General features: G+C 47.5%; 1 protein-coding gene across 1 annotated transcript; it reads left to right on the top strand.

Annotated features, from left to right (window-relative positions):
* The first annotated feature begins 1,915 nt into the window (after window positions 1-1,915).
* On the top strand, window positions 1,916-24,307 carry DNAJC11 (DnaJ heat shock protein family (Hsp40) member C11). The gene is made up of 16 exons (XM_009562331.2): window positions 1,916-2,073; window positions 7,033-7,162; window positions 9,243-9,316; window positions 10,458-10,559; window positions 15,591-15,719; window positions 16,353-16,475; window positions 17,603-17,676; window positions 18,678-18,867; window positions 19,565-19,650; window positions 20,096-20,212; window positions 21,208-21,363; window positions 21,756-21,825; window positions 21,950-22,007; window positions 22,670-22,812; window positions 23,269-23,398; window positions 24,050-24,307. Exons 1-16 carry the CDS (start codon window positions 2,002-2,004, stop codon window positions 24,073-24,075), a joined length of 1,680 nt encoding a protein of 559 aa, XP_009560626.2. The 5' UTR covers window positions 1,916-2,001; the 3' UTR covers window positions 24,076-24,307.
* The last annotated feature ends 1,339 nt before the right edge of the window (window positions 24,308-25,646 follow it).

The following is a 25,646-nucleotide window of genomic DNA, read 5'->3' as shown; positions in this document are numbered from 1 at the left end:
TTTGAGGACAGCAGCACTCCCAAACTGCTCCAGCATCGCTATGCAAACGACCGATAAAGGCACCAGAGAATACCCAGCTGCAAGCAGGAAAGCCCTTGATTTTCTTCCTGGCCACTTCATCACAGCAATAATGCCAACACCACCAACTCTGCCTGTAAGCACACTAGGCACGGGTTAAAGCACAGCCCGGGAAGCCCTTCTGCTAAAAACTCACTCTGCTCGCCGTGCTTTTGGGGCATTTCCTTCCATTTTGCTACTGTGTACGACTTGGCAAATGCCCTCTCGTGGTTCACTCACCTTGGAGGGCAACACAACACAAGCTTGGACTTGATGATCTAGGAGGTCTTTTCCAACCTAGAGACTCTATGATTCCATGAAACGTAAGGGCTGCATTCTCTGCGCTGCGATGAGGAGCCAGAGCAGCGCTACTGAACCGGGGCAAACCAGGTGACAATAGAGAGCGAGATTTGGCCATGGCTCACTCCCTGCCAGAAGGCTGAACACAGCTGAGCCAACCTTTTGCTCTCCTTCCTTTCCAGATCAGATATCACAGAATCAGAGAGTGCTTTGGCTTGGAAAGGACCTCAAAGCCCATCCACTTCCAACCCTCTGCCATGGGCAGGGACACCTCCCACTGGACCAGGTTGCTCAAAGCCTCATCCAACCTGGCCTGGAACACCTCCAGGGATGGGGCTGCCACAGCTTCCCTGGGCAACCTGGGCCAGCGTCTCACCACTCTCATAGTGAAGAAATTCTTTCTTACGCCTTGTCTAAATCTGCCCCTCTCCAGTTTAACCCATTTCCCCCATTCCTATCCCCACAAGCCTTTATGAAGACCCCCTCCTCAGCTTTCCTGGAGCCCCTTTCAGCCCTGGAAGCTGCTCTAAGCTCTCCCCCTGCCTTCTCCTCTCCGGACTGAACACTCTCAGCTCTCCCAGCCTGTTCCTGTTCGGGAGCAGCTCCGGAACAGGAGAAATCCCTCCCCAAAATGGCTCTAGGGCACCGGTACGGTCGCCCCGGGGTCGGTTCCGCGCCAGGCCGGGAGGGGGACGGTAGGACTCGACGATCTCTAAGGTCTTTTCCACCCGAGCTACCGCAGGGCTGCGCCGCCCTAGTCGCCCCCACTCCGGACCCCCCCGCTCCGGCTGCCTCGGGGCGGCTCGAGCCGAGCACTCACCACGCATCCCGCCCGCCGCCGCCGCCGCACCTCACGTTCCGAGGCGGGACCCGACCGCGCGCGCGCCCACCCCCCCCCAACCTCCGACGGGCCCGCCGTGCGCATGCGCGGGACGCACAGCCCGCCCGCCCCCGCCAGACGATAGAGGGCGCAGGAGACCTCGCCGCACAAGATGCTTGTGCGCATGCGCAGAGGGCGGTGCTAGCGCCCGTAAGAGGTGCATGCTCAATGGGCCCCACTGCCCTGGTACGGCTGTGCGCATACAGGGCAGGCGGAAGAGTGGCGCATGCACACAAGGCCCTATAGCGCCTCTACGGCTGCCCGCCTAGATTGGCAGAAGGCCCCACCGCGCCGGCACGGCTGTGCGCATGCGCAGGGGGCCAGGCTGCCTAGCCTATAGTGGCGCATGCGTAGTAGCAGCCTTCGTGCTGGTTTAGCTTTGCGGATGCGCAAGAAGGCAGGCGGCAGACCCTAGAGAAGTGCCTGCGCAGTATGCCTTGCCGCCCGCTGAGTGCATCGCCTAGAGAGGCGCATGTGCACAAGGCCTCACTCAGAGACGGCTTTGCACATGCGGAGATGGGGGGGGGGGGGGGATTTCCACATGATGCGCATGCGCACAAGGCTCCACCGCGCCCTTGCATCTTTACACATGTGCAGAATGCGCCCCGCGGTGCCTACAGAAGCGCATGCGCACAGAGCAGTCCTCCTCGCTTATGAAGGCGCATGCGCGGAGCGACACCCGCCCGCCCCTCGCGGGGGCGCAGGCGCAGCCCGGTCCGCCGCGCCGGGAGAGGGCGCGCGGCGCGGGGTGAGAGGTCGGGAAGATGGCGGCGGCCTTGGGCGAGGAGCTGCCGGACAACGAGGACTACTACTCGCTGCTCAACGTGCGGCGCGAGGTGCGCGGGGCCGCCGGTACCGGGCAGGATGGGAGGGTCACGGAGTCCCCGGGCTGGAAGGAGCGCCGCGGGTGTTGGGGGAAGGAATGAAATAAAGCAGAGGAGGGAGAGAATTCTGCCCCTCTGCTCCTCTCGTGTGGGACCTTATCTGGAATACTGTGTCCAGTTGTGGAATCCTCAGTGTAAGGAGGAGATGGAGCTGTTGGAACGGGTCCAGAGGAGGCTACAAAGGTGATCCGAGGGTTGGAGCACCTTCCATACGAGTCCAGGCTGAGAGAGTTGGGGTTGTTCAGCCTGGAGAAGAGAAGGCTCTGAGGAGACCTTAGAGAGACCTTCCAGTACCTGAAGGGGCTACAGGAAAGCTGGGGAGGGGCTGTTCACAAAGGCTTGTGGGGATAGGATGGGGGGGAGTGGATATAAACTGGAGAGGGGCAGATTTAGACTGAACATAAGGAAGAATGTCTTCTCTGTGAGGCCCTGGCCCAGGTTGCCCAGGGAAGCGGTGGCTGCCCCATCCCTGGAGGGGTTCCAGGCCAGGTTGGATGGGCCTTGGGCAGTCTGAGCCAGTGGGAGGTGTCCCTGCCCATGTCAGTGGGGTTGGAACTGGATGGGCTTTAAGGTCCCTTCCAACCTAAACTATTGTACGATTATGTCAAGGGAATGAATTAGCTTGAACAGAAATAAGGATAATAAGAATCAAATCTTAGTCAGCTTGCAGTTAGAAAGAACATGACTGTAGCAGGAGTTTAGCTGGTTCACTGGTTGAAACAAGGAACAAATCAAGTATTGAAAGGACAGGAGCAGGAACAAAGGACAGACCTGAGCTCACCAAGGGGACACGGTGAGGAAGGAGATGAGATAAAGCCCATGAGAGGCTTCTGAAGACACAAAGAGAACTGTCATGTGCACACGAGAGTGGGTGAAAAACTATGCTAATGAGTGCCTGGAAAACAATGGGCATGCAACATAGAATCATAGAATGGTTTGCTTTGAAAGGGACCTCAAAGCGCATCCAGTTCCGACTCCTGCCATGAGGTGAAACCTCACCACTGTCTGCACTTGCCTGAAAGGAGATTGTGGTGAGGTGGGTGCTGGTCTCTTCTCCCAAGTGACAGCCAATGGGATGACAGGGAATGGCCTCAGGTTGTGCCAGTGAGGGTTTACATTGGATATTCTTCACTGAAAGGGTTGTCAGGCACTGTCAAAGGCTGCCCAGGGAGGTCATGAAGGCTCCTTCTCTGCCGGGGTTTAAATGTGAGTAGATTAAGTGCCCAGGGATGGTTTAGTAGTGGACAGGTACGACTGGACTTGATGATCTCAAAGCTCTTTTCCAACCAAACAGTTCTGTTACTCTGTGACAGTGATTCTATGGGCAGGCAAACATCCCACTGGATCAGGGTGCTCAAAGCCCCATCCACCCTGGCCTTGATGAGAGGTAACTACTTTTTCTTTATAGTGATAATTAGGCAAATCGCCCCAGATCTGAAGAGATAAACTGTGCTGTAGTTTGTTTTATCAAAAGCGATTGCAGTATGTCTACGCACTGTGTACTGAACGCATTTCACCATTCAAGCTTGTCAGCCCCCATGTTAACAATTTGAGTTAAAGCGTCTTTTATTGAGCCACTGTGTGCGAGAGGACTTCAAGACTCAGAAGAAATTCACTCCGATAGCTTTGGAAACGCTGTCTTTGGAGCTAATGTCTGTACCTGTGGCCTCAGTGGCAGATCTCATAGGCAGGATTCTTCTGCATTTGTGTGGGAATGATGTGTGGCAGTAGCTCTGTGTGCACGACATTAATGCTATGCAGCAAAGTCTGCTTTTTTTCAGAGAACTTCTGTGGAAGTCAAGCCTGAGCCTTGTTAAAAGCCATTGGGCCATGCTTTTAGATCCCTTGGCAGCATTTGTAATTCACCCTTACACCTGTCAGCCCTGTACAGACACAGAGACTAAAAGAAAGAGGTAGGAACCACACAAGGGTTGTTACTTCTTGGGAGACAAACAGCAAAGGCTTAATGGTTAACTGAGCCAGGCTTTCAGAGACCAGAGGATTCAGGTTTGGTACAGCAGGGAGCTGGAAACTGAGTTAAAATGGTCTTTGAGGGAGTAATTCCAACTGAGAGTAGTAGTTGCTTTGTTAATTACCCCTTGCTAATTAAATTCAGCAGCATTATCCGGCGTAGCAGTGGAATGCAGCGAACTCGCATTTCTGTGCGCTGAGCCAGCTCCGTGTGATGTGGCAGCCGAGCTTAAAGCAATCGTTGACCGCTGGACTTTGCGGCCCCAGTGAGGAGAGTCAGCCTGGCGAGCAGCGGTTTCTGTGCGTGCGTGTGTGGATGCTTGATCTTCTACAGCTATGTCCACTGAAAACGTGGTGGAGGATTTGAGATGTTAAATGATGCTCTTTAAACTCCAAATAGGGAGATCAGACACCTTTTAATTTTGCCTGGAGTTTTAGTAATAAAAATGTAGCTTACGTGCAATTATTACTGACGTATTTATCTCGTTGCAGTCAGAAGTGATGTTAGTGTTTCTGTAGCGGTTTCTAAGAGGCTGTTGCTCATGAAATATTGAACCAATGACCCGAGTTGTTCAGTGATGATGGAAGACCCAATCTAATGCTTTATTGAACGTGGCGTTTATGAAAAATGAAACTGCTCATTTCTATTATATAATCAATAGCACATTAAACCATTTATCATTAATTTGATTAGAGAATGCCATTTTAGACCCATATGTTCCTTGGCATTCTCAGTCAAGTTTAAATTCGATGTCCGAGAAAGCACAAGGCAGTAAAAAGCAAAGAGCTAACCTTCGCTGCTGTTCCTGTCTTGGGGCCAGCAAACTGAGCAGGTCCACTTTTGCTGCTTTGTTTCAAAACATTAACCTAAAATAGAACAAATGTGCAGAGAAAACATTTATTCTAAACTGTCCTCACAATGGAAACAATCATAGAATAGTTAGGGTTGGAAGGGACCTTAAAGATCATCCAGTTTCAACCCCCTGCAATGGGCAGGGACATCCCACTGGATCAGGCTGCCCAAGGCCCATCTAACCTGGCCTGGAACACCTCCAGGGATGGGGCAGCCACAGCTTGCCTGTTCCAGGGCCTCACCAATCTCATGGTGAAGAAATTTTTCCTAATGTCCAGTCTAAGTCTGCCCCTCCAGTTTATACCCATTCCCCCTCATTCTATCTCCACAAGCCTTTGTGAACAGCCCTCTCCAGCTTTCCTGTAGCCCCTTCAGGTACGGTAAGGTCACTATAAGGTCTTCTCTGGGCTGAACATCCCCAGCTCTCTCAGCCTGTCTTCATACAGGAGGTGCTCCAGCCCTTGGATCATCCTTGTGGCCTCTTCTGGACCCGTTCCAACAGCTCCATCCTTCTTACACTGAGGATTCCAGAACTGGACACAATACTCCAGATGAGATCTCACAAGAGGAGGAATAGAGGGGCAGAATCCCCTCCCTCCCTGCTGGCCATGCTGCTTTGGATGCAGCCCAGGATACGGTTGGTTTCTGGGCTGTGAGTGCACGTTGCCGGCTCCTGTCAAGCTTCTCATCTCCCAGCATCCCAAACCCTTCTCTGCAGGGCTGCTCCCAATCCCATCATCTCCCATCGTGTACTGAAACGGGATTGCCCTGACCCAGGTGTAGGACATTGGCCTTGTTAAACTTCACGAGGTTCTCACAGCCCCACTTCTCCCATCTATCCAGCTCCCTCTGGATTCTGTTATCAAAAGTCATCTTCTAATACCCCCTTCTCGCTTGCTGACGTGTTCCTGTCTGCTCTATTGAAGGGATGGTATTTGTTTGAAGGCAGCCAGCACGTACCTGTCATGGTGTTTCACTTTACTCTGCTTACTTCTGGTGCAGAGTAGTGGTGTCCTACTTCCCATGGTTGGGAGCTGACCCCCACCTCTGTCAGCTCTGTCACTGTAGCTCCGTAAAGCTTCCTGTGCTACCTTTGCCTTCTGGGGAAGTTCTTGCTGATCTTGGCGATGGCACTTCTGAATAAGTGTTAGCGACCCTCCAAGGAACAGGCAGCGGGTGCAGCGTAAGGACGGCTGCAGGACTAGATAGGAAAAGGGGAGCTATGGGGACTCTTTGGAGTCCAAACATAATAGTGCTATGAGGTTATCTCGAGAGGGAGCGTAATGGAAGGAGTGGATTTCTTGTTGCATCGATTCTGAAAGACCTGTCTGCGATCTGTTTCCACCACACGTCTTTGGAATGAGGCCAGGTGCCATCTAAAATTCCGGCGTGGCTGTTGTAAGGAACAGGGATTTTCTTCCTTTGATGTGTTCAGTGACCCCCGGTCCCTCCGGTTATCCGTCTGCCGCAGGTCAGCGTGCGTGCGGGCAGCCGAGGCGCCTGCTCTCCCACAGCCCAGAGCCCTCGCTGTGCAGGAAGGCAGGCGCAGGGGCACAGCGGCGCAGGGAGGAATGTGGTTTACATCTTGGATTTACATCTCTCGCCGTTACTGCAGTGGAAAGCCAGAGCTTCTCAATAGTTATAGTATCTACTTCAGGGTTTAAGATTGAAATACAGGGAGAATTTGGTGTACCTCTCTGGATTTAAGCGTCTTTTTGTCCCCAGGTGACTTTTTCTTTTCCTTGCTCTTCTGTATTGAATTGAGGAGACAGCAGTTGCTTAATGAAAATAACGTATGAACACAGATCGCTCGGATGGGTGTTTAATTTACTTAACTATTTATACCTAGGTGTATGCTGATGAGCTGTTGCTGTCACTTGTTGCTCTACAAGTAGTATGGAAAACACAGGTGTGCATAAATGAACTTTTCATTAACTGATGTCACAAAACACAAGTCCGTTCTTGATTTTGTGTAGGTGGATTTCTGTGTAATAGCGGATGGACTTCTCTGTCAGGGCTGATCTTGAGAATGTTCCATTTTAAACAGCATTGGCTGTACTTTACTCTGTGTTTATTGCTTTCCACAGGCCTCTCAGGAGGAACTGAAAGCTGCCTACCGCCGGCTGTGTATGCTCTACCATCCAGACAAGCACAGAGACCCGGAGCTCAAAACGCAAGCTGAGCGGCTGTTCAACCTCGTCCACCAAGCTTATGAAGGTCAGGGGAAGCCTGGGGTTGCAGAAACCATTCCAGGGGTTTTCTAGGAAGGGGCTTCTCGTTCTGTGCTTTTTGAAGAAGATAGGTATTATTACAAAGTGATAATTAAGTTTGCTGACAGTTAGCGATGCTGTTTCCTGCTTCTGTCCTGTAAATCAGAGGAGCAGTGCAGTGTGAACTCTGCGATGAATGAGGTGTGAAGTCTCTCTGATTTCCTGCGTGTTGTAAATAATCTTTTCAACATTTTGTTTACTTCTGGAAAGACTTTTCCTTGAGAGGCTGAGAGCTGAAAAGCTATGAACAGAAAGACGGTTTAATCTTTTACTTTCCAACTGGTGCATCCTGAGTTTCTGTTCTCTGTCACCTGGGTACGGTCTCCGTTGCTTCTCATCAGCTTTCTCTGTGTGCCAAGACCGAGATAAGGACAATAGATTTGTAGTAGGCAGAAGTTTTTTCTTATCTGAGGATGCCAAAACCCTTCAAAAACATTCTGAATTAAGCTGGCTTTAGTTTAAATCCTGGTGTCACTATAGTATGTGGTGTAACTGAGGCACGAGGAAGTGGTTGGTTAGAATTAGCTTGCAGAAGTTTGCTAGCGTGGTAAGGGGCGCCTGGAATGCAAGCGGAGTAGAAGCTGGTGGGACGCTTCTGCTTTAAAGAAATGCTGCAGCAAACTAGGTGCCTGGTCCTGTAGCCTAATAAGAAACTAAAGCAAATTGATGAATCAATATTTCTCTGTTAAACCTCAAAGGTGAGCTGAAAAATATGTCTTTGCTCTCATGTTTTCTGAATGATAAGCGTTTGTTTTGTCCAGTTGGGCTGGAACGTGGGTGGAGCATTTGCGTTGTCCCTGGTTAAGCAGTAGGACGTGTGGAGGCTTTCGCTGGGGAGAACAGTGACAGTCTTGTGTTGGTGACGTGGGGAGTAAAAACTCAGGATGCTTCAATAATTACATTTTCCTGTGGTGGACATAGATTAGAGTCAGCTTTCCCTTTGAATTCAGTGCCTTTGCTTGGCCCTGCATTGTGATGTACTCATATGTCAATTCTTGCTCGTTTGGTAGCATATGTGAGCATAACGTTTTGCGAGCAAAAATTTTTGACATCTTAAAAACAAGGTGCCTCACCTCTCTTAATGTCACACAACAAGATATTTTCTGTATCAGAATTTATAAAAAAAATAGGATCTGCTCATGACATTTTAGCAAGTTCGATAATCTTCAAGAGGCTCAGACCAAAGCTCCATCACTGGCATAAGCCTCCTTTTGCCCTGACGTGCACACCACGCTCCCTGGGGGCTCATCAGGGAGAAGTACTTTATAGTGGTAAAGCTGTGGGAAAAACACTGATTTTGAAATTTATGGTTTTTAAGGAAGGGTGTGGTACTAGACATTATGTAAATATGCCCTACCTTCTGGAGATCCATCTTAATTCTGCGTGTCCTCTTTTTCCAAAGTAGCTGTTCTACAGCCTCCTGCTGTGTTTTATTTTCTGCGTTGCGTTGGGTGACTTTTTGGGGGTTCCTATCCTCCTGTGGTTTTGCAGTTTCTCTGCAGCTGCCGCTTGGCAAAGCATGAACTGCCTTATGGCAATCGCTTTGTTAGCGCTTGGCATGTCCCACGTGTCTGGCCTGGGTGGAAAAGGATCAGTAGACGGGGAGCAAAGCCCCGAGGAGCTGTCAGAGCCAGAGGTAGATGCTGTTCCTCCTCAGACCGTTTCCAGGGACTGCTATTGCTAATAATCCCACTGGTTGTCAAGGCGCTGCTGTTGCCCTTCGGTCAAGGAGCCATATCTAAAACCCAGTTGCGTGTCCAGTTAATCTGCTTGTGTTCTTCCCATTTCTTGATTTTAGAAGTAAGAAAAAAAGAAAGGAATTTGTTGAGGTAAAAGTCAGTGTGTGCTATTAACGTAGCATGTGAAAAAGTGAATGGGACTTAAGGTGAAAAATAGGCGCGGCTGTAGAACAGAGTTTCCAGGATCTGTGCTTGAATTCCAAGTGACACGAGTGTGTTGGTCTGAAATTTGAGAAGACCAAAAACTCTATGGTGGCTTTAAATTCTTCTCCTGGTTTTAACTTGCAGTGCTCAGTGACCCACAGACCAGAGCCATCTATGACATATACGGGAGGAGAGGACTGGAAATGGAAGGATGGGAGGTGAGAGAAATTTAGCACCTTATGGCCAGTGGGATTGGCCAGTGGGATTTACCTGACGTTGCTGCGCTGACACCTGGATAGCAATAAACACCTGTTGGTTTGCAGGCATCCAGTTTAGTTCTCTGATGAAACACCATGAGGGATTTTCAAAGAATATTTAGATTTTGCACTTGACCAGACAACAATAAATCCGACATTTGGAGTTCCCTAATAGGATATTACTGTGACGGGCAACATCTTTGTTTGAGACAAATGTATTGTTATTGTCCATCTACTCTCATCTCTTTCATCTGAAACTTTTCCTTCAGCATCAACTGCCCTCTGAGTTTGGAATTACTTTTTCTTTCTGTGCTTTTGGGGTTGGTTTGGGTTTTTTTTGTTGCTTTGGTTTTTATGGGCTTTGTAAGAGAACTTGTCTGTTCCTGGCTTTCCTTTTGCTGTGATATCCACTGCCGGTCTGAGCTGACTACACCACACTGCCTGCTGCAGAATCATTTTGTACGGTTTCAGGTCAGTGCCGGGTTCAAGTTTGGAGGCAGCAGCAGGAGTTGCAGAGCAGTGGCAGTGCGTAACAGACAGTTTGGAGCTGCTTGTGGCGGACTTGATCTTACTCTGAAAACCCAAATCTCACGCTTTCTGTACATACCTAGAGCCCTATCTGTTTAAAACCCTTGCTCCCCAAGATGTGTAAGGTAAACACACGTGAATCAGCATAGCCTGCAAGCACAAAAACTCTTGCTTGATCAGTTTACCTCAGGCCATAAACTTGCAGTTGCTTTTAGTTTAGTGGTTACACCTAGCAGAGAAGCTATTGGAGAGCTCTTGGAAACTCCTGTGCTGCAGTCTCTTGTACTTTGGTTTGGAAGTGGTTTGCCCTGGTTTTGTCAAGGAACTAGAAATCGCAAGACCATTTTCCCTTCTCTCAAAGTGTGGGTTTTCTCTCATGCCTGCCATTTGATCTGGCCCAGGTATTTGCTTCCAAACTCCGAGTACTGACATCCGTGCAGAGTGGCTTAGAGCAGCAGGGCAGCGCGTTACAGCGTAGCAGGCCAGTGGGCCTCCGTGCCATCAACAGCACGAGGAGGAGGAGGAATGTCCTCCTCCTGGTAATCTCTTGCGTTTTTAACTTCTTTTCGAGCAGGTTGTGGAAAGGAAGAGAACTCCAGCTGAGATCAGGGAAGAATTTGAGCGTTTGCAGAGAGAGAGGGAAGAGAGGAGACTGCAGCAGCGAACTAATCCAAAGGTAAGTAAAGACTTGGTCCTGGTCTCCGTGGTGAATCTATAAATCACTATGAATATGCAAGGTGTGATGAGCTGAGGTGAGGGGCTATAGAAGCTCCTTAGGTAGCTAGACTGAGGGAGTTACTTTTCCTTATTTAAGACGCAGTTTCTCTGGACAATGCAGGCAAAATAGCCAGTTCTTTGAACAGAATCCTCTGTTGGAAGTTCTTTTTCTTTTTGATTGGAACATGTAGGAGCAAAATACCACTTTAAGCAATTTTGAGAAAACAAACCTAACACTGAAATGTTTTATGATGTCTTTCCAATATTTCAAATAAAATGAAACTCCCTGCAGTTTGCTGACAGTTTCCCTTGGACACAGCTGTAGTGTCACAATAATGCGGGGAAATATTCAAATGCAGCTTTGAAACCAGTGAAAAAAACGAGGCAGCTGGGTAGCAGAACTCTTCCTGCGGCAGCATAGTGCCCAGAGTGCACCTGAGCAGGATTGGGGTTTTGTGAGTTTCACAGCGAGTTGCTCTTTCAGGAAAGCTTGATGGTGCTCTCTCAGGGTGGCGATCATCAAGTATTCCTCTCCAACCTCTCGGTCTGTTGGAGCAGCCACAGCCAGACTGTAGATGTCCCACCTCACAGATGGTCCAAAGTACTGTCTTGAGGATGATGTTCTCATGGTAGTGTTGGGATGGCAGGGAGACTTGGAAATGGCCATCGACCACTGCTTCCTCTGTCACCTGCAGCACTGGAATGCTCTGGTAGCTCGGAATGCTGGTGGCCTTGCTGGCTCTTGGCTTGATCAGAACGCCAGGCAAACCTGGATATTGACAGGGTTGTCACTGAGTGAGATTATGGAGCTCGTTGAGTCACAAAAATCTCAGCTCTCATGAAGTGAGTAGCATCACCTAAGAGCTGCGTTCTACACTCACCAAAAGTGTTCATACTTTGGTTTACCTGTATCTGTATTTTTCTTGGGTTTTTTTTTGCTAAAACTGTGAAAAGCCATTTGGTACTTATTTTTTGAAATGTGTTGGAAACCCATTTCTCCTGTGCAGTACAGGAATGGTCTGTGGTGGGGAGCCTTAATTTTCCTTTACCTGCCAAAGGTAATGATGCAGAAGTTTATGCAGACAAACTTTCTCCATCTTGTGAATATAAACTGTAATGAGATATCAGGTTTTGTTTTATTTATAATTACTCCTGTTCGTGATGGGAAAGTGGGTATCCCCAGAGCTCTCAGTCAACAGATTCTGCATCCTGAAGCACACATGGCTGTGCTCTTTCGGTGGCTTTGAAAGAGGAGGTCTCCTGTGTTGTGTTCATGCAGGGACCTCTAAAGTGTGGCAATGTAACTTGCATAACGTGAGAAACGAGCTGCCAGTTGATTAATTGCTGTTACTGTTGGGTTTGAAGGTTGCTGGTGTTCTCGTGGCCAGCAGTTTCAAATCACCGTGTTTTCTGCACGGCCAGAAGCGTGAGGACAGTAGTGCTTGGGACTGAATCAGAAAAATGTCCATCTGGGAAGAGCTGTCATATTTTGAGACATTCACCTTGGCACAGATTTTGCATCTGCGCTGCTCTTGGCAAAGCACGTCAACTAATACAGATCACCAGGCTGTTGGGGATAGCGTACAGACTAAAACTTGTTTGTGCGGGAAGGGTAAATAATCATAAGGTGTTAGGTGGGTATCTGCAGGAAGGGATTTCTGGATGCCACAAACCAGGCAAGGCAAACTCTCAGCTGGAGCTGAGAGTGACTGGGGTCAGAGGGCATTCTCGGAGAGGCACGGTTATCTCCATCTCATGCTTCCCTGTGGCTTCAGGAATTTGACATTCTCACTGCACGCCCGGCCAGGGCTGTGAGCAGTAAAAGCTGAGCTGCATTGTAAGCCCCAGCCCATGTCCCATTACAAAATTAGCCATCTGGGTGTTTACAGCAATTGCTGATTGGCAGCCTATGGAAATGTCTCTCCAGGCAGTGTTCCTGTGGAATTCGGTAGCGCAGCTGCGATCATTTCATACACGAACACGAGTTATTTTAAAATTCCCAACATTTTGTCAGTTCTGTGTAGCAGTTCCAGCGAAATAAAGCACTTTAACCAGAAATGTTGAGCAATTACCAGATGTAGGCAATTTGGCAAGTTTCAAATTGAGTCTATTATTTGTTTTTGGAGCTTTGTTTTTGCTTTCAATGATGTGCAGAAGGGTTGAGAAGTTCACTACTTGATTTGAGGAGAACCGCTTCCTGTTAGGAGAAATTAAATCCTGTCAACATCAAAGAAACGCGGGTCCTTCAAGGCTTAGTCGGGCACAGGTTCCAATGTCACCTTCCAGAAGGTAAATCCCTAAGGAAAGAGGTGAGGAGGGAGCATATTCTCCTCGGCACACCTTTTAATTCAATCAGTAAAGTCTGTTTTGTACTCGCAGGATGGCAAATAAAGCTGGCTTTACAAGCTGATACCAGGCAACATCTCTGACGGTTCCATCGCGCTGATCCCCAGCTCCCTGCCCGGCTGACCTTGTGCGCTTCTCAGTGTGTCCTGTGTGTGCACCGCCAACTTGGGAGCAGAGCTTTCCAGCCTTTTCCCTGCTGCTTTTTCTCTAGGGGGGGCATTTTCATTTCCAAGGGTCTGAGCAGGCAGCCGACGGGGAGCTGTGAGCAGCAAGGGGCCCCTCTCCATTATCTGATGGCATAGGGGGTGCTGTCCTTCTCTGGGAATATTTTTAACTTTGCCATCTGCTGGTTTTCCTGTGCTTGCGCCGGAGCCAGTTTCCTTGCCAGGATCCATAGGCCTCCGAGGGCGATTTCACCTGCGTGGTGGGAGGTAAAACAGCTGCACGGAGCTCACCGCTCACTTCAGCAACAGGCAGCTAGATCTGAGATCTGCTGCGGAGCCAGTGAGACCAGGGATGTGCCTTTCCTAGGAACAGGGCGTGTGGATTTTCATGGATAGGTTTAGGTGGTTTTCTTTTTTCCATTGGGAGGGTTATTTGTTCTAAAATTCATAGGTGTGATAAGAAAATCATGAGATTTTGAGTGTGGTTGGAAGAAAGGAGGTGCAATGAATTTCAGGAACATGTGAGGACCTTGGCGTTTCTTTACAAAGAGCGCTTGCACTGCATCACGAACACAGAGTACAGCGAGATAGTTTTCAGTGGGATTTTAGTGCAAATCCTTGAGAAAGCTTTGCTGCTGCTTATATTCCAGTCTGAGTTGAAAACACACGATTTTCTCTCTTTGCCACTCAAATTCAATGCACTCAGCATGATGTCTCTTGTTTAAATTCCTAGTCCAACATATCTAAAGTTGCGTTCTGGCCAAGGTTCTGCACTGAACGTGGTGCTCCACAAGGAAAACCCTTCTTTCCATCCTACCTCCGTTACAAAAGATCCTTGGTTTTGCGCTTCCTTGAATTGAAGAGTGCCAGGTAAAAATGAAGAGAGTTCTCTCTTTTGTTAAAATAAATGCTCCCTTGTATTTAGGCGTGTTTGATCGGCCGCTCTGGAGTGCATTTGCTGAAATTTCATGGAGATTGTCCTCGCTGTTTCTCTTTGGCTGTTCCACTCTGTGTTCCCAGAGGGCTGCAGCAGGCGGTTCGCGGTTTTGCCTTGCTTCGCTCTTATTTTGGCATCTGTTCAAGGAACAGCACAACATAGGAGAGGGCTGAAACTGAAGAAGCTGTAGCGTCTGGAGAGCAGAGCCCTTGAAGGTGACTTTGCTGATGGTTCCTGAACAGTCGTAGCCTTCTGCATAAAGGGCAAGAGCTCATCCTTCGTGCTGCCACAAACAGAATCATGAGCACAATTGCTTTGAGAGTTGCCAGCCTGCCAGAAGTGGTTTGTAAACAGTTGGGGCACAGCCCCTGTTCTAGAGTTCTCCTGAATTAAGCACACCTTTCTGTGTTAAAATATTTATCCAATTTTTGCTGTGTAAGAAATCAGAAAATAAGCATTGGGAGGAGATCAGAGACCCCTGCAGTGAATAAATAGTTGGAAGCCAAGCCAGAGAGAAGTCGCGGGTCTTATCGAACTCTGCAATTCGTCTTATATCTATGGTTCAGCAGTTGGCTGGAGTGAAGCAAGGAAAAAAAATGCTCGTTCGCGTTGAAATAAGAATTTATTGCATCCATATTTGGGTTCTGTGAGTGGTTTTGATACCTACCCAGCTATTCGGTTTCTTTTTACGAACTGCTCAGAGTTCATTCTGTGCTGGTGTTCAGAAGGTTTTCTTTCTTGCAACTGGTACGTTTTCTGTGAGCTGCAATGCTGTGTAATAGGTCTATGGGGAGAGTTCCAAAGCCTCTTGAAGTTATGTGACCCAGACGAGGATCTAATTGTGCCCCTGTCAAATAAACCTGCTCTTGCAGTTAGTCTGTGTGAGCAGGTAGCAAACTCTTTAGCTGGGGCCTGTTTATTTGTAGGAATAAGCTTTTCTGTGGTCTGAGAAGGACCTTTAGCAAGGTGTAAATATCTGCTATCTTTGTCAAGCTTTTCTCCTTGTTACAAGTTATAAACTAGGAAAAAGGAAACAAGATTTTTGACTAATGAGGTTAATGGCAAGTGAATGATGCAGCTTAGAAGTGAGTTGTTTCACGTAACTCATGAGAAGAAAGCATTCCTTGGATTTCTTGACAAGTTCCACTGAATAAATTCTATTTCTAAACTATATTATTTCAACTTTGAAATACTGACAGTGCAGAGTCAGTTGTAAGGAAAGGAGAAGCCTGCTGTGCAAGTGTTGTACTGGCTTCTGTAATGTGACACAATACAAGAATTTCTGGCAAGTATTGCAGGTTGCATTTCTGCTGAAAAACTGTTTTATCCAGTTTATTTTATGGTTTATTCTAGAATATTGTAATAACTAATTTTTGTTTGTCTTGATTGTGTAAGAAGTGCATTTTAGTCAGGAAAGGGTAATTGCAGAACAAGAAAAATACTGCAAAAGATTAAGTCCTATACCAGGATGCTTCAGCCATTTGGGCTGTGTACGTTGGATGTTTGTTAATGTTAAGGGCTTCTATCCCTTGTCTTTCCTTAGGGAACAATTAGCGTTGGAATAGATGCCACTGACCTCTTCGATCGTTACGACGAAGAATATGAAGACGTGCCCGGGAGCAGCTTTCCCCAGATTGAAATCAACAAAATGCACATCTCCCAGTCCATCGAGGTAAGGAGGGCAGCCACCAGCACCGAGCGGGGCCGGAGCTCAGCGCCGTGCAGAGCGGCAGAGAATGAAACGTTGCTCAGGGGCTCTTGGCTGGATTTACAGAGGGACACGATTGTCAGCGTGAGTGGGAGCAGGAGAACGCTCAGTTCCAGCCGGGCTGTGTGGTGACCATGCAGCGAGCATTGGTGTGACTGACTCCCGCTAGCAGGGAGGCTTCGGTGGGGTGGGAACAGGTATCTGACTCTCGCCGCACACGGAGTGTTGCTGTGTAAAAACAGACAGCGCCTGGTTCTGAGAGCACGGGTAAGGAAGAGAAAGGGGAGTCTTTCTTCTATTCCAGGGAGTTGAAGTTTAGTCTGCTAGCGAGATCAGAAGGTTTTGCAGCTCAGGGCCAGGACTTCAGTGTGGTGTCACAAGTATCTGGTACAGTAAGAATTATCTCACTGTTTGCCATTCTCGGTCTTTGGCCACAGTATTTACAGCTGGTCCAAACATTTGGGTGTAGTGAGTAGCAAGGAGTCAGCTGGAGTCATACCTTTCTCCCCGCACTTAGAGCCTCTGCAGTCATGATTGCAGACTATGCATTAATGTGTGAACCGGGATCAAAGTGGTATCAATATATCTGTTTTTCAGGCACCGCTGACTGCCACGGACACAGCAATACTGTCTGGTAACCTTTCCACCCAGAATGGGAATGGAGGTGGATCGATCAATCTCGCTCTGAGACGGGTGACATCTGCCAAGGGATGGGGAGAGGTAAGAGCTGTTATGTGTTTTTATATCCACTCTATTTCGAACTGCTTGGATCAAAACCGAGTGGTTGCTTTCTTTAGGGAACTTTAGCTCTATTTCATCTCTCATTTTCTACATTCCCTGGAAGATAGAAAAAGGAATTCTCAAAGGAATTTGAAAAAATGGGAAGGCCAAACCTTGTTTTTTCATAGTAGCTTCCCCTTTCCATTTGGCTGTGCATTTCGGACTTTGCTTATGCTGATGGAATTGTTACCTGTTTTCTCCATGGTCCTTCCAGTTTCACTGTCTGAAGGCTCTCAGGCTGTGAGCATGCACCTTTGGGCAGCGTGATCGTTTGCCTTTGCTTCAAAAACTGCTCTGTTCACAAGGGAAGAAATTATGGGGGTAAACAGTTTGGCTTCTAGGCAGATGTGATCAAAATAGCTGGAGGGTCCGATGTTCCCTCCATGCTGTACCTCAGTAGGCCAGTGGCTTTGTTTGAGATGCTCGTCGTGTTGCTGCTGTAGCTGGCGCACGGCTGCTTTTTGCGCCTTCCTTCTTGCACACTGGTGCCTGCTAACCTGTTTCCTCGTTTTTTGAGAAATGATTTATTCTCATTTAAGAATTCATTGGCTGGAGGCGTTTGATTTGCATCAGGATTTTGTAATACTGGCAATACAGGAGCTTGTGGATGTTGTTTTAATCAACTGACTCAAGACAGTTTTCAAACTCCCCTGCAATAAACCTAGTTAGGAGATGCAGGAACTTGCTTTTGCGGGTTTTGTCATGGAAAGGACTAGGTCGAAGAGTTTCTTCTGTTAATGAGACAGAACAGCACCAAGTAAGCATTGAGTAGCAGCCCTGGAAGTCGCTCGGTGGATGAAGCAACAGGTACGTTTTGCAGATGCTGAGAGATGTTGCAGCAGCAGAAGTGCTGACAATACTGTGAGGCTGTCCTGAAGATCTTGTCCTGCTCAGTGAGACACCTCTCACTCTGAATTCAAAGCAGGAAAGAGAAGATACTGAAACATGTTGTAAATGTTACTCAGATGTGTAAAATGCCTGTGATGTAAATGACGCTTGTGAAGTACTTTCTCGCTGTTTTAAAAGATGCTCTCTTCTAACCCATTTGGCATTGTGCATTTAAACAGGTGGAGTTTGGAGCAGGAGACCTTCAGGGGCCTCTCTTTGGCCTGAAGATATTCCGGAACCTTACACCAAGATGGTAAATATTGGAAAAAATGGACTAATGATTAATATGCCACACTGAGGAGCTATATGGCTTCAGTTGTCTTCCATGTTAATTTTGGGTTTGTTTTCTGTCCTACAAAACAAAGTATTTCTTCTTTAGACTTAAGGTTGTGCTTTAGTACTGATCATAATGCTTATATGCATTTTGTGTGTTGGTGTCCTTCATTTTCATGCTTCCACTTTAAGGAAGGTCTATGTTCCACATCCTTTGATTTGTATTTGATCTCGCCATGAATTCATGATGCTCAAGGCATGATCTCACAATTGGAGCAAAAGAAGTTTGCTCTGGGAGCAGGGCAAGAAATTGTGGAGCTCTTCTAGGGCTTCCATCCGTGAGACTTCTGACTGCAAAAGAGGAGATGATATGTCATGTTTTAGGGAAATAATGCCAGATTTGCCACTAGTGTGGTGTCTCCTTACAAGTGAATAAAGGTCTTGGATGCAAAGAAAAGTTCAAGGTACAGGTTGTGATTGAAAGCGTACGTTAGAGCACTGCAGGTGCCGGTGTAGACTTCCTTCTCTTTGTATGTTCTAATTTAGTAAAGATACCAGTCCTCAGAGCTTATACAGGGATCTTGTTCCCTGTAGAGTCACTTAATCCTGCTTTTTGGAGGTGATGCTTGAGGATTATTAAACAGCAGGGCTGCTATCTTCAGCAGCCAGGTGTGCTGCCTCTGCAGAAGACCAGGACTTGATCTGCTGAGGGCAAGAACAGCAAAGGCTGAAAGGAAGCCTGCTGTGTTGGCTGCAGCAGTCTGGCAAAGACTAATAAATGAGGGCATGGCCCTGCTCTTCTGGGCGGTGCTGCGATCGGTACAGTCTAAATTAGCTTTGAGTTTTTCCCAAAACCCTCAGGCACTGTGCTCTTTGCAGGACAGACCCTGCATATTCAGCAAGGCTTCTGGGAAAGAAGGGAACGGAGGTCATCTGGGAGCTGTGTATTATCACTGATGGGGTTTTCCTTATTTCTCCTAGTTTCATCACTACAAACCTTGCCCTGCAGTTTTCGTCCCGTGGGATCCGCCCGGGCCTCACTACAGTCCTCGCCCGCAACCTTGACAAGAACACGATGGGGTATTTACAGTGGCGGTGGGGCATCCAGTCAGCCATGAACACGAGCATTGTCCGGGATACAAAAACCAGCCATTTCACTGTGGCGTTACAGGTGAGAGTCCTGTTGCTGCACGCAGGGGACACTGGTACCACCCCATGGGACAAAAGTGCCTCAGCTCCTCCATCCTAGCAGTATTTTGGGTTGGGACTAATGAATAAGGGAGTAGAATCATAGAATCATAGAATCGTTTGGGTTGGAAGGGATCTTAAAGATCATTCAGTTCCAACCCTCTGCCATGGGCAGGGACACCTCCCACTAGATCAGGGGCTCCAAGGCCCATCCAACCTGGCCTGGAACACCTCCAGGGATGGGGCAGCCACAGCTTCCCTGGGCAACCTGGGCCACTGTCTCACCACTCTCATGGTGAAGAAATACTTCCTAATGTCCAGTCTAACTCTGCCCCTCTCCAGTTTATACCCGTTCCCCCTTGTCCTATCACCACAAGCCTTTATGAACAGCCCCTCTCCAGCTTTCCTGTAGTCCCTTCATTGCTGTATCTAATGAGGATTAGCTCAGGTTATGGTCAGGATGCACAGCACAAGACAATTGGACTTTATGATCTTAGAGGTCTTTTCCAGCCTTAATGATTCTATGATTGCATAACTGAGGAGATCACAGGCTGTGACAAGTGAGTGGCAAACACTGCTGTGTTCTCTGTGCCACTTAAAGGGTAAGAATGGAAATTTGGGGGAACATTCAGTGGTGGCCAAAGGTACATTTTCCTATGTTTGTGCCTTTTGTATTTCAGCTGGGAATCCCCCATTCTTTCATGATGGTCAGTTATCAGCACAAGTTTCAGGATGAGGATCAAACACGAGTGAAAGGTTCTCTCAAGTAAGTGTGCAAAAGGAACTTCATGCTGCTCACAGCCTGAAGGCTCCGTCCTCTCCGGTTGTTGAGGTCCTCCAGGTTTCACGCAAATCTGATGCTTCTGTAGTCTTTGAGAATGTGCTTTTCATTAATTAAATCTGATCAATGCTGAAGTGGATGTCTTGGAGGCTTAGCTCTGTGTGCCTCCTCAGGTAAGTGGAACTTAAGATACCTGTGTGCAATATCTTTATGTCATCACCAATAAGAAGGCCAGAAGTTCTAATAGTCAGTTCACTATTTTGCAAGCTAAAAAGGCTGCTCTGACCTTGTAGATACTCCAAGAATCTCCCAGCACCTGTTGCACACAGATGTATTTCCATGCGTTACTTGTTGGGGGGATTACAGGATTCAGTAAAGAGGAATTCAGGAGTCTTCCCTGCCTTACCAGTTTTTTGTTCTGTCGTTTTAGGGCAGGCTTCTTCGGGACCATAGTGGAGTATGGAGCAGAGAGGAAGATTTCCAGGCACAGCGTTTTAGGAGCTACTGTCAGTGTTGGTGTTCCCCAAGGAGTGTCTTTGAAAATCAAGTCAGTTCAAGATTACAATTCTAGTTTGCAAAGCCTGACTGTAACCTGCATTATTCTGTTTCCAGTGTTCAGGTGGGAAGGTCCCAGTCTTAGGGCAGTCCAGGTATATTGATCTGTCACTGGGAAAGATTGCAGCTGCCCTCACCTCTAATCCAAGTGGTGCCCATTGGAAGCGAAGTGTGCTTTCTGCCACTGTTACTCTGGGCCTGAGCCACCTCTGTCAGCACTTGTATGTGTGTGTGTGCATCAAAATACTCTGAAACTAGAACCAAAAGTAAGGTTTGGAGCATTACGGTGAGTGGATGGGAGATTTCCAAAAATATTATTAATAGAATTGGATTAATATGTGCATTCCATTTTTGTAACACTGTACACAAGTACATATTTGAGTTAGTGACCGATGGTTAACTACGATAGGTGATCACACTACTAGTCAGGCGCTGTGACAGAGAGCGTCTGGATGCTCTCGGGGTTCCTGACTATCATGCACTCTTCAGGGGTGCCAGCACGGGGCACACCAGGGCACAGGAAAGGTGAAGCCATGAGGGCTCCATCCCTGGGAAATGGGTGTGTTCTTAAATGTGTTAGCATCAAGAAAATATTAATGTACTCCTTCCTTGAATGTTCACATGCCAGTGTTTTGAACACGGACCTTCTCTAGAAGCATTTTCTTTTCTCCTGGTAATGATGTTGATCCCTTTCCCTGGTGAAATCTGTAACGGAATAAATTCTTCTAAGATTAAAAACCAGTTTAGAATGGCCAGGTATCACCGCAAGAGGTGTCTGGTGCATAAAGGTCTGCCTCCGGGTGGTGTCAGCTCTTTGTTTTACCATTGTCTTGTTTCGGTTTGTCAGATTTCACCATTTTGAGCTCATCATTTGTCTCCTTTAGTTCAGCAGTTGTTCAGCAGCACACGCTGCTGAAAAACATGCTTCACCAAACACATTAAACTCTGCATTTCCTCTTACCTGCCCCTGTTCTTTTTCTGTTCCAGGTTGAACAGGGCTAGCCAGACCTACTTCTTCCCTGTCCACCTAACAGATCAGCTGCTTCCCAGCGCTGTGTTCTATGCCACTGTTGGACCTCTAGTTATCTATTTTGCCATGCATAGGCTAATCATCAAACCCTACCTCAAGGCACAAAAGGAGAGGTGAGCTTACAAAGACCATTTTAAATTTAGAGCTTGGAAGTCCCATTCATGGGCTTGTGGGAGCCTGGTGTAAAGGTTGGCCTATCCAGCTGAGGCACTGTGGTTTATTATGTCATCAATACTACTGAGTTCTAGAAGCCTACAGAAATATCTTGAAAGGTGGGGAAGCACCTTAAAACGGAGCTCATTTGTGTGAGGGTGTGGGTCGGCTGCAATGGTGGGGGAGCATGTGCCGCCAGCTTGTGGCTGAATCTCATCTGCTGCGTACATCTGATGTGACGTTGACTTCGGGACGTGGTTTAATAGGCACAGTGGTATTGGGCTGATGGTTGGACTCGATGATTGTAGAGGTCTTTTCCAACCTTAAAAATTCGATGACTCTCTTGTGCCAGAGAACTGGAGAAACAAAGGGAGAGCACAGCCAGTGACATCCTTCAGAAGAAGCAGGAGGCTGAAGCTGCGGTAAGTCTTGCCTGTAACTTATCCCCTTTAGTTAAAGGAAGCTGTTTTCAGTCCGGGCTTTTCTCTTTTGGATATGGTGTCTGATCCTGCTTGATTTTTTGCTCTGCCTCTTGTGTTGTGGCAGGTGCGGTTAATGCAGGAGTCTGTCCGGAGGATAATTGAAGCAGAGGAAGCCAGAATGGGTAAAGATTACAACACCATTTACTTGTTCCATAAGTTTGGAGAGAAGAAGGAACAGTACAAAGGGCTGAATGGTTGATGAGGAGAAATGCAAATTTGTTCCTTCATTTCCACCCCAGCGAAGCACAGTGTAATTGTTCTTGCATACGTGTTGAGGAAGTTCCATTATGATTCGCTTTCTGGTGCCTGAACTTAGTAGGGATACACTAAATATTGCCTTGGGATATGCTGTGGGGTGGATCAGCAGGCTGAAGGCAATGGTTTGGCTTTACCTCTTCACGAGAAAGACGTCTCTATAAATATGTGCAAAAGTTATAGTCTGAAGTTTAGGTTTCGCTAGTCCCTAGCTTACATAAATCACTCCTGAATTGTCATGGAAATGAAAATTTTGATGTTTGCTAGCAGTTTCCAAGAGAATGTTCCAAAGCAGACAGACATCCATGTGGACTGTCATGCCAGAGTGGTGTTGAAGTCGTGTCATTCTCTGAAGATTGCTAACAAACACCTGAGCAGAAACATTCTTCAGTCTGGAGAAGCGTGGGTCCGGGCAGGGGAAATGTAAATATTATCAACAGCGAGAGAAACTGCTGGGGTGGCCGTTTCGTGTCTGCCCAGCTGTTGTGAGGAACCTTTCATCACATCTGTGATCTCCTGTGAAATGCAGGTTTGATTGTGGTCAACGCATGGTATGGGAAGTTCGTCAATGACAACAGCAGGAAGAACGAGAAGGTGAAAGTAATAGATGTGACTGTGCCCCTGCAGTGCTTGGTGAAAGACTCCAAACTCATCCTTACAGAGGCATCCAAGGTACGTGGTGGTTCTGTTAAAGCTCTGACTCAAGGGCTTGAATGTGTGACTCAGAATTCCAGTTGAACTGTGTGCTCTCCTGCTGGGGGATTTCTCTGCAGTGCTTGAAGCTGGTGGCTCTAGATAATTTGCAGAAACCTTTTACATATCGAGTGTTACGAACCTCCAGAAGCTTCTGTTTCCTGGGCATTTCAAGTGCCAGTGAAACAGTGTCTCTCTCTGATCTGCGTTACAGACGCTGGGCTGTATCCAGAAACTTCCCAACCACTTGATTCCCTCTTTTCCGCCTTTAAAACTTGCAGAAGTGATTCCTTAGCTTATCATCTCATCTCATTGGCACAAAACCCCTTTTTTTTTACTGACACCACCTCTATTCTGGCACTAATGAATATTTTTGGTCAGTTGAAGAGCTGTGGAAGTCCATTCCCTGACACGCAGTCTGTTCTCTGTTTCAAGGCTGGGCTGCCGGGCTTCTACGACCCCTGCGTGGGTGAGGAGAAGAGTCTGAAAGTGCTTTATCAGTTCCGAGGAGTTCTGCACCAGGTGATGTCAGCTGACAACGAGGCCCTTAGGATACCAAAGCAATGTGAGTAGCAAGGGCCGCCCTGCTTCTTCCCTCAGGAACCAGTAAAGGATATTTTCAGCTCTGTGTGGCGAAGCACGCAGAACTGGGGTTCTGGGGTTCAGAGCTGGGGTTACTGCAGTGGATTCAACATGTTGTGTCTCTGGACCATGACCTGAAAGGGCTCAGCAGCACCGCTGCAGCTGTTGGTACCATCTCACTGGTCCATATCTAACTGGAGATAAAAGCAGAGGCTCGTACAGCTGCTGGTGTCCCTGCAGGGCAATCCACAGCACTCTTTGAGGGCTGAATTGAATGTATGAAGGCAAGCGGGAGGCCTGAGGCAGATCTCTTCCTCATCCCTATCAATGTACCTGCCAAAATGTCTTTCTACCAGAGCAATTTTGGGAAAACTGTAGCTGCTAGTGACGAATTTTACTGGTAGCCCTGTAGGTGTGGGGCACAAATCTCGTGTTTACTCTAGACCAGCTCCCTGGCCTAGTTTAGGCAGTGGGTCCAAACCTCCCATAAAGTACATTGGAGGTTTACATGAATCGTATGTAATGAGCAGCCAGAAACCTTCCTGCCTGTCCCTGGTACGCTGCTAAGTCCAAGCTAGGATGTGTCTCGTCGGACGCCAGTGGCATGTGTCCATTTACTGTTCTCATCCAACAGCTCACAGAATCGATGCGGATGGCTAACGTGAGAGTGTCTGTGTCCGTTACAGTACCTGGGTCAACAGAAACAGCAAAGCCTTTCCCGGGACGCTGCAAGTTTGAACAGAGACGTTTTTATTTTTACTATCCCATAGCAGGCGGTGTCCCACGAGTTATGTTAGGAGACAAAAGGAGAGAACTTGCTTCTCCAGGTGGCTCCAAAGCAATACTTCTCTGAATTGTGGCTCGGTAACCAATAAAGCAACATGACTCTGAATGCGCAGTGCTTTCTGCTGAGATCGTGCGAGCGGGCACTGAGCTCCACCCGTCACGCAGCCACGTGTCCGTCCTGCTCCGATCTTTCTGTGCAGTCTCACATAGATATTCTTGCATTGAGCAGGAAGGAAGACCTGTTGTTCTGTTTTCTCCACATACTTCCTGGGGGTAGGCAACATACCGTTTTTTGCTCCTGAGGGGGAGTTCAGTTCTCTGGTCACTCCTGGAAGGCCTCTCTGTTAAGGACAAAGATTGGTTTCCATCTTAAATCTGTGTTTGAAATGCACTTGTTAAGAACAAGTATGTTTGGAATGACATTCTTTGCCTTTTGTAGTAACATGGACCTCTTCAGCATGAATCCATCCAGCTGCTAATTTCAAACACCACTGTTCCAGACAAGGACACGGGGTATAATAGTGTTAGTAGTTCTTCTGCCACCTAGAAACACATACTGTCAAAGTTTCCAAGAAAAGAGGAAAGCAAGTAGGGGAGAAGGACAGTAATTCATTTTCCTTCCTTCCGATGCTACAACTCTCTCTTCTCACCTAATTTATTTCTGGGAAAACAAGGAGTGTCATTTGTACAATAAACCAGACCAAAGTGAGAAGAGCTGCCAAATGAAAATGAAATTCGGCTGCCCTTTCTAAAAAACATCAGTTATGATTTCGATCCACTGGATGAATTTTGCCTAGAAGCCATGTGGGTGATCTACCACTCAAACGGGAGTCCTGTTCTAGAGACACAGCTGATGGAAAAGGCAGCCTTAGAGCATCTGCTGCTCATTGCATAGGTCGGTGCCGCCAAGGGCAGCAAAGGAATAATCGTGGCTGCTTCTCAGGCATAGTTCTGCTCTTGGTTAGCCCCAGAGCAGCCTTCGTTGCTCACATGTGAGAGACAGAGTGGGGGAAAAAAAACATATCTTGGTCGTGTGTTGTTGCTCTTGCCAATTACTGCCATAAATCATCTCCTAACACATACCCGGCCCCTTTTTCTGTGCAACTGTGGCTCTCTTTGCTCAAGTCGTTGTAACAGGAGAACAGGAGTTCCAAAAGTGTATTTATTTGAGCCAATCTGAAAGAGATGCTTCCCCCCCTCTAAAAACCAAGTTCATCTAATGAAGGGATGTTGACTTGTTTTTATTAAAAACAAACCAAAACTTTTCAGTTCTGCCCATCTCCTGGTGCAGGATTTATTTCGCTTACAAGCAGTGTTCTGTTGATCTGAAGTCAAATGTAAAATGTGCAATAAATTATATTCAGCTGAAAAATAGCCCCCTTTCCCTTTGCATCTGTAGGGCACTTGAAAATCAACTGCGAAGCCAGGGTTGTGACTGCTTCCTC

The sequence above is a fragment of the Cuculus canorus genome, chromosome 21 (assembly GCF_017976375.1).
Source record: "Cuculus canorus isolate bCucCan1 chromosome 21, bCucCan1.pri, whole genome shotgun sequence".
In the NCBI taxonomy this organism is placed as follows: domain Eukaryota; kingdom Metazoa; phylum Chordata; class Aves; order Cuculiformes; family Cuculidae; genus Cuculus; species Cuculus canorus.
The sequence above is the reverse complement of the archived record's forward strand: the minus strand, read 5'-3'. Positions and strand labels throughout refer to the sequence as shown.

Coding starts and splice junctions, on each gene's coding strand:
- DNAJC11 (XM_009562331.2), top strand. CDS start 2,002: ATGGCGGCGGCCTTGGGCGAGGAGCTGCCGGACAACGAGGACTACTAC. Junction 15,720..16,352: donor ACATCTCCCAGTCCATCGAG/GTAAGGAGGGCA, acceptor TCTGTTTTTCAG/GCACCGCTGACTGCCACGGA. Junction 16,476..17,602: donor CTGCCAAGGGATGGGGAGAG/GTAAGAGCTGTT, acceptor GCATTTAAACAG/GTGGAGTTTGGAGCAGGAGA.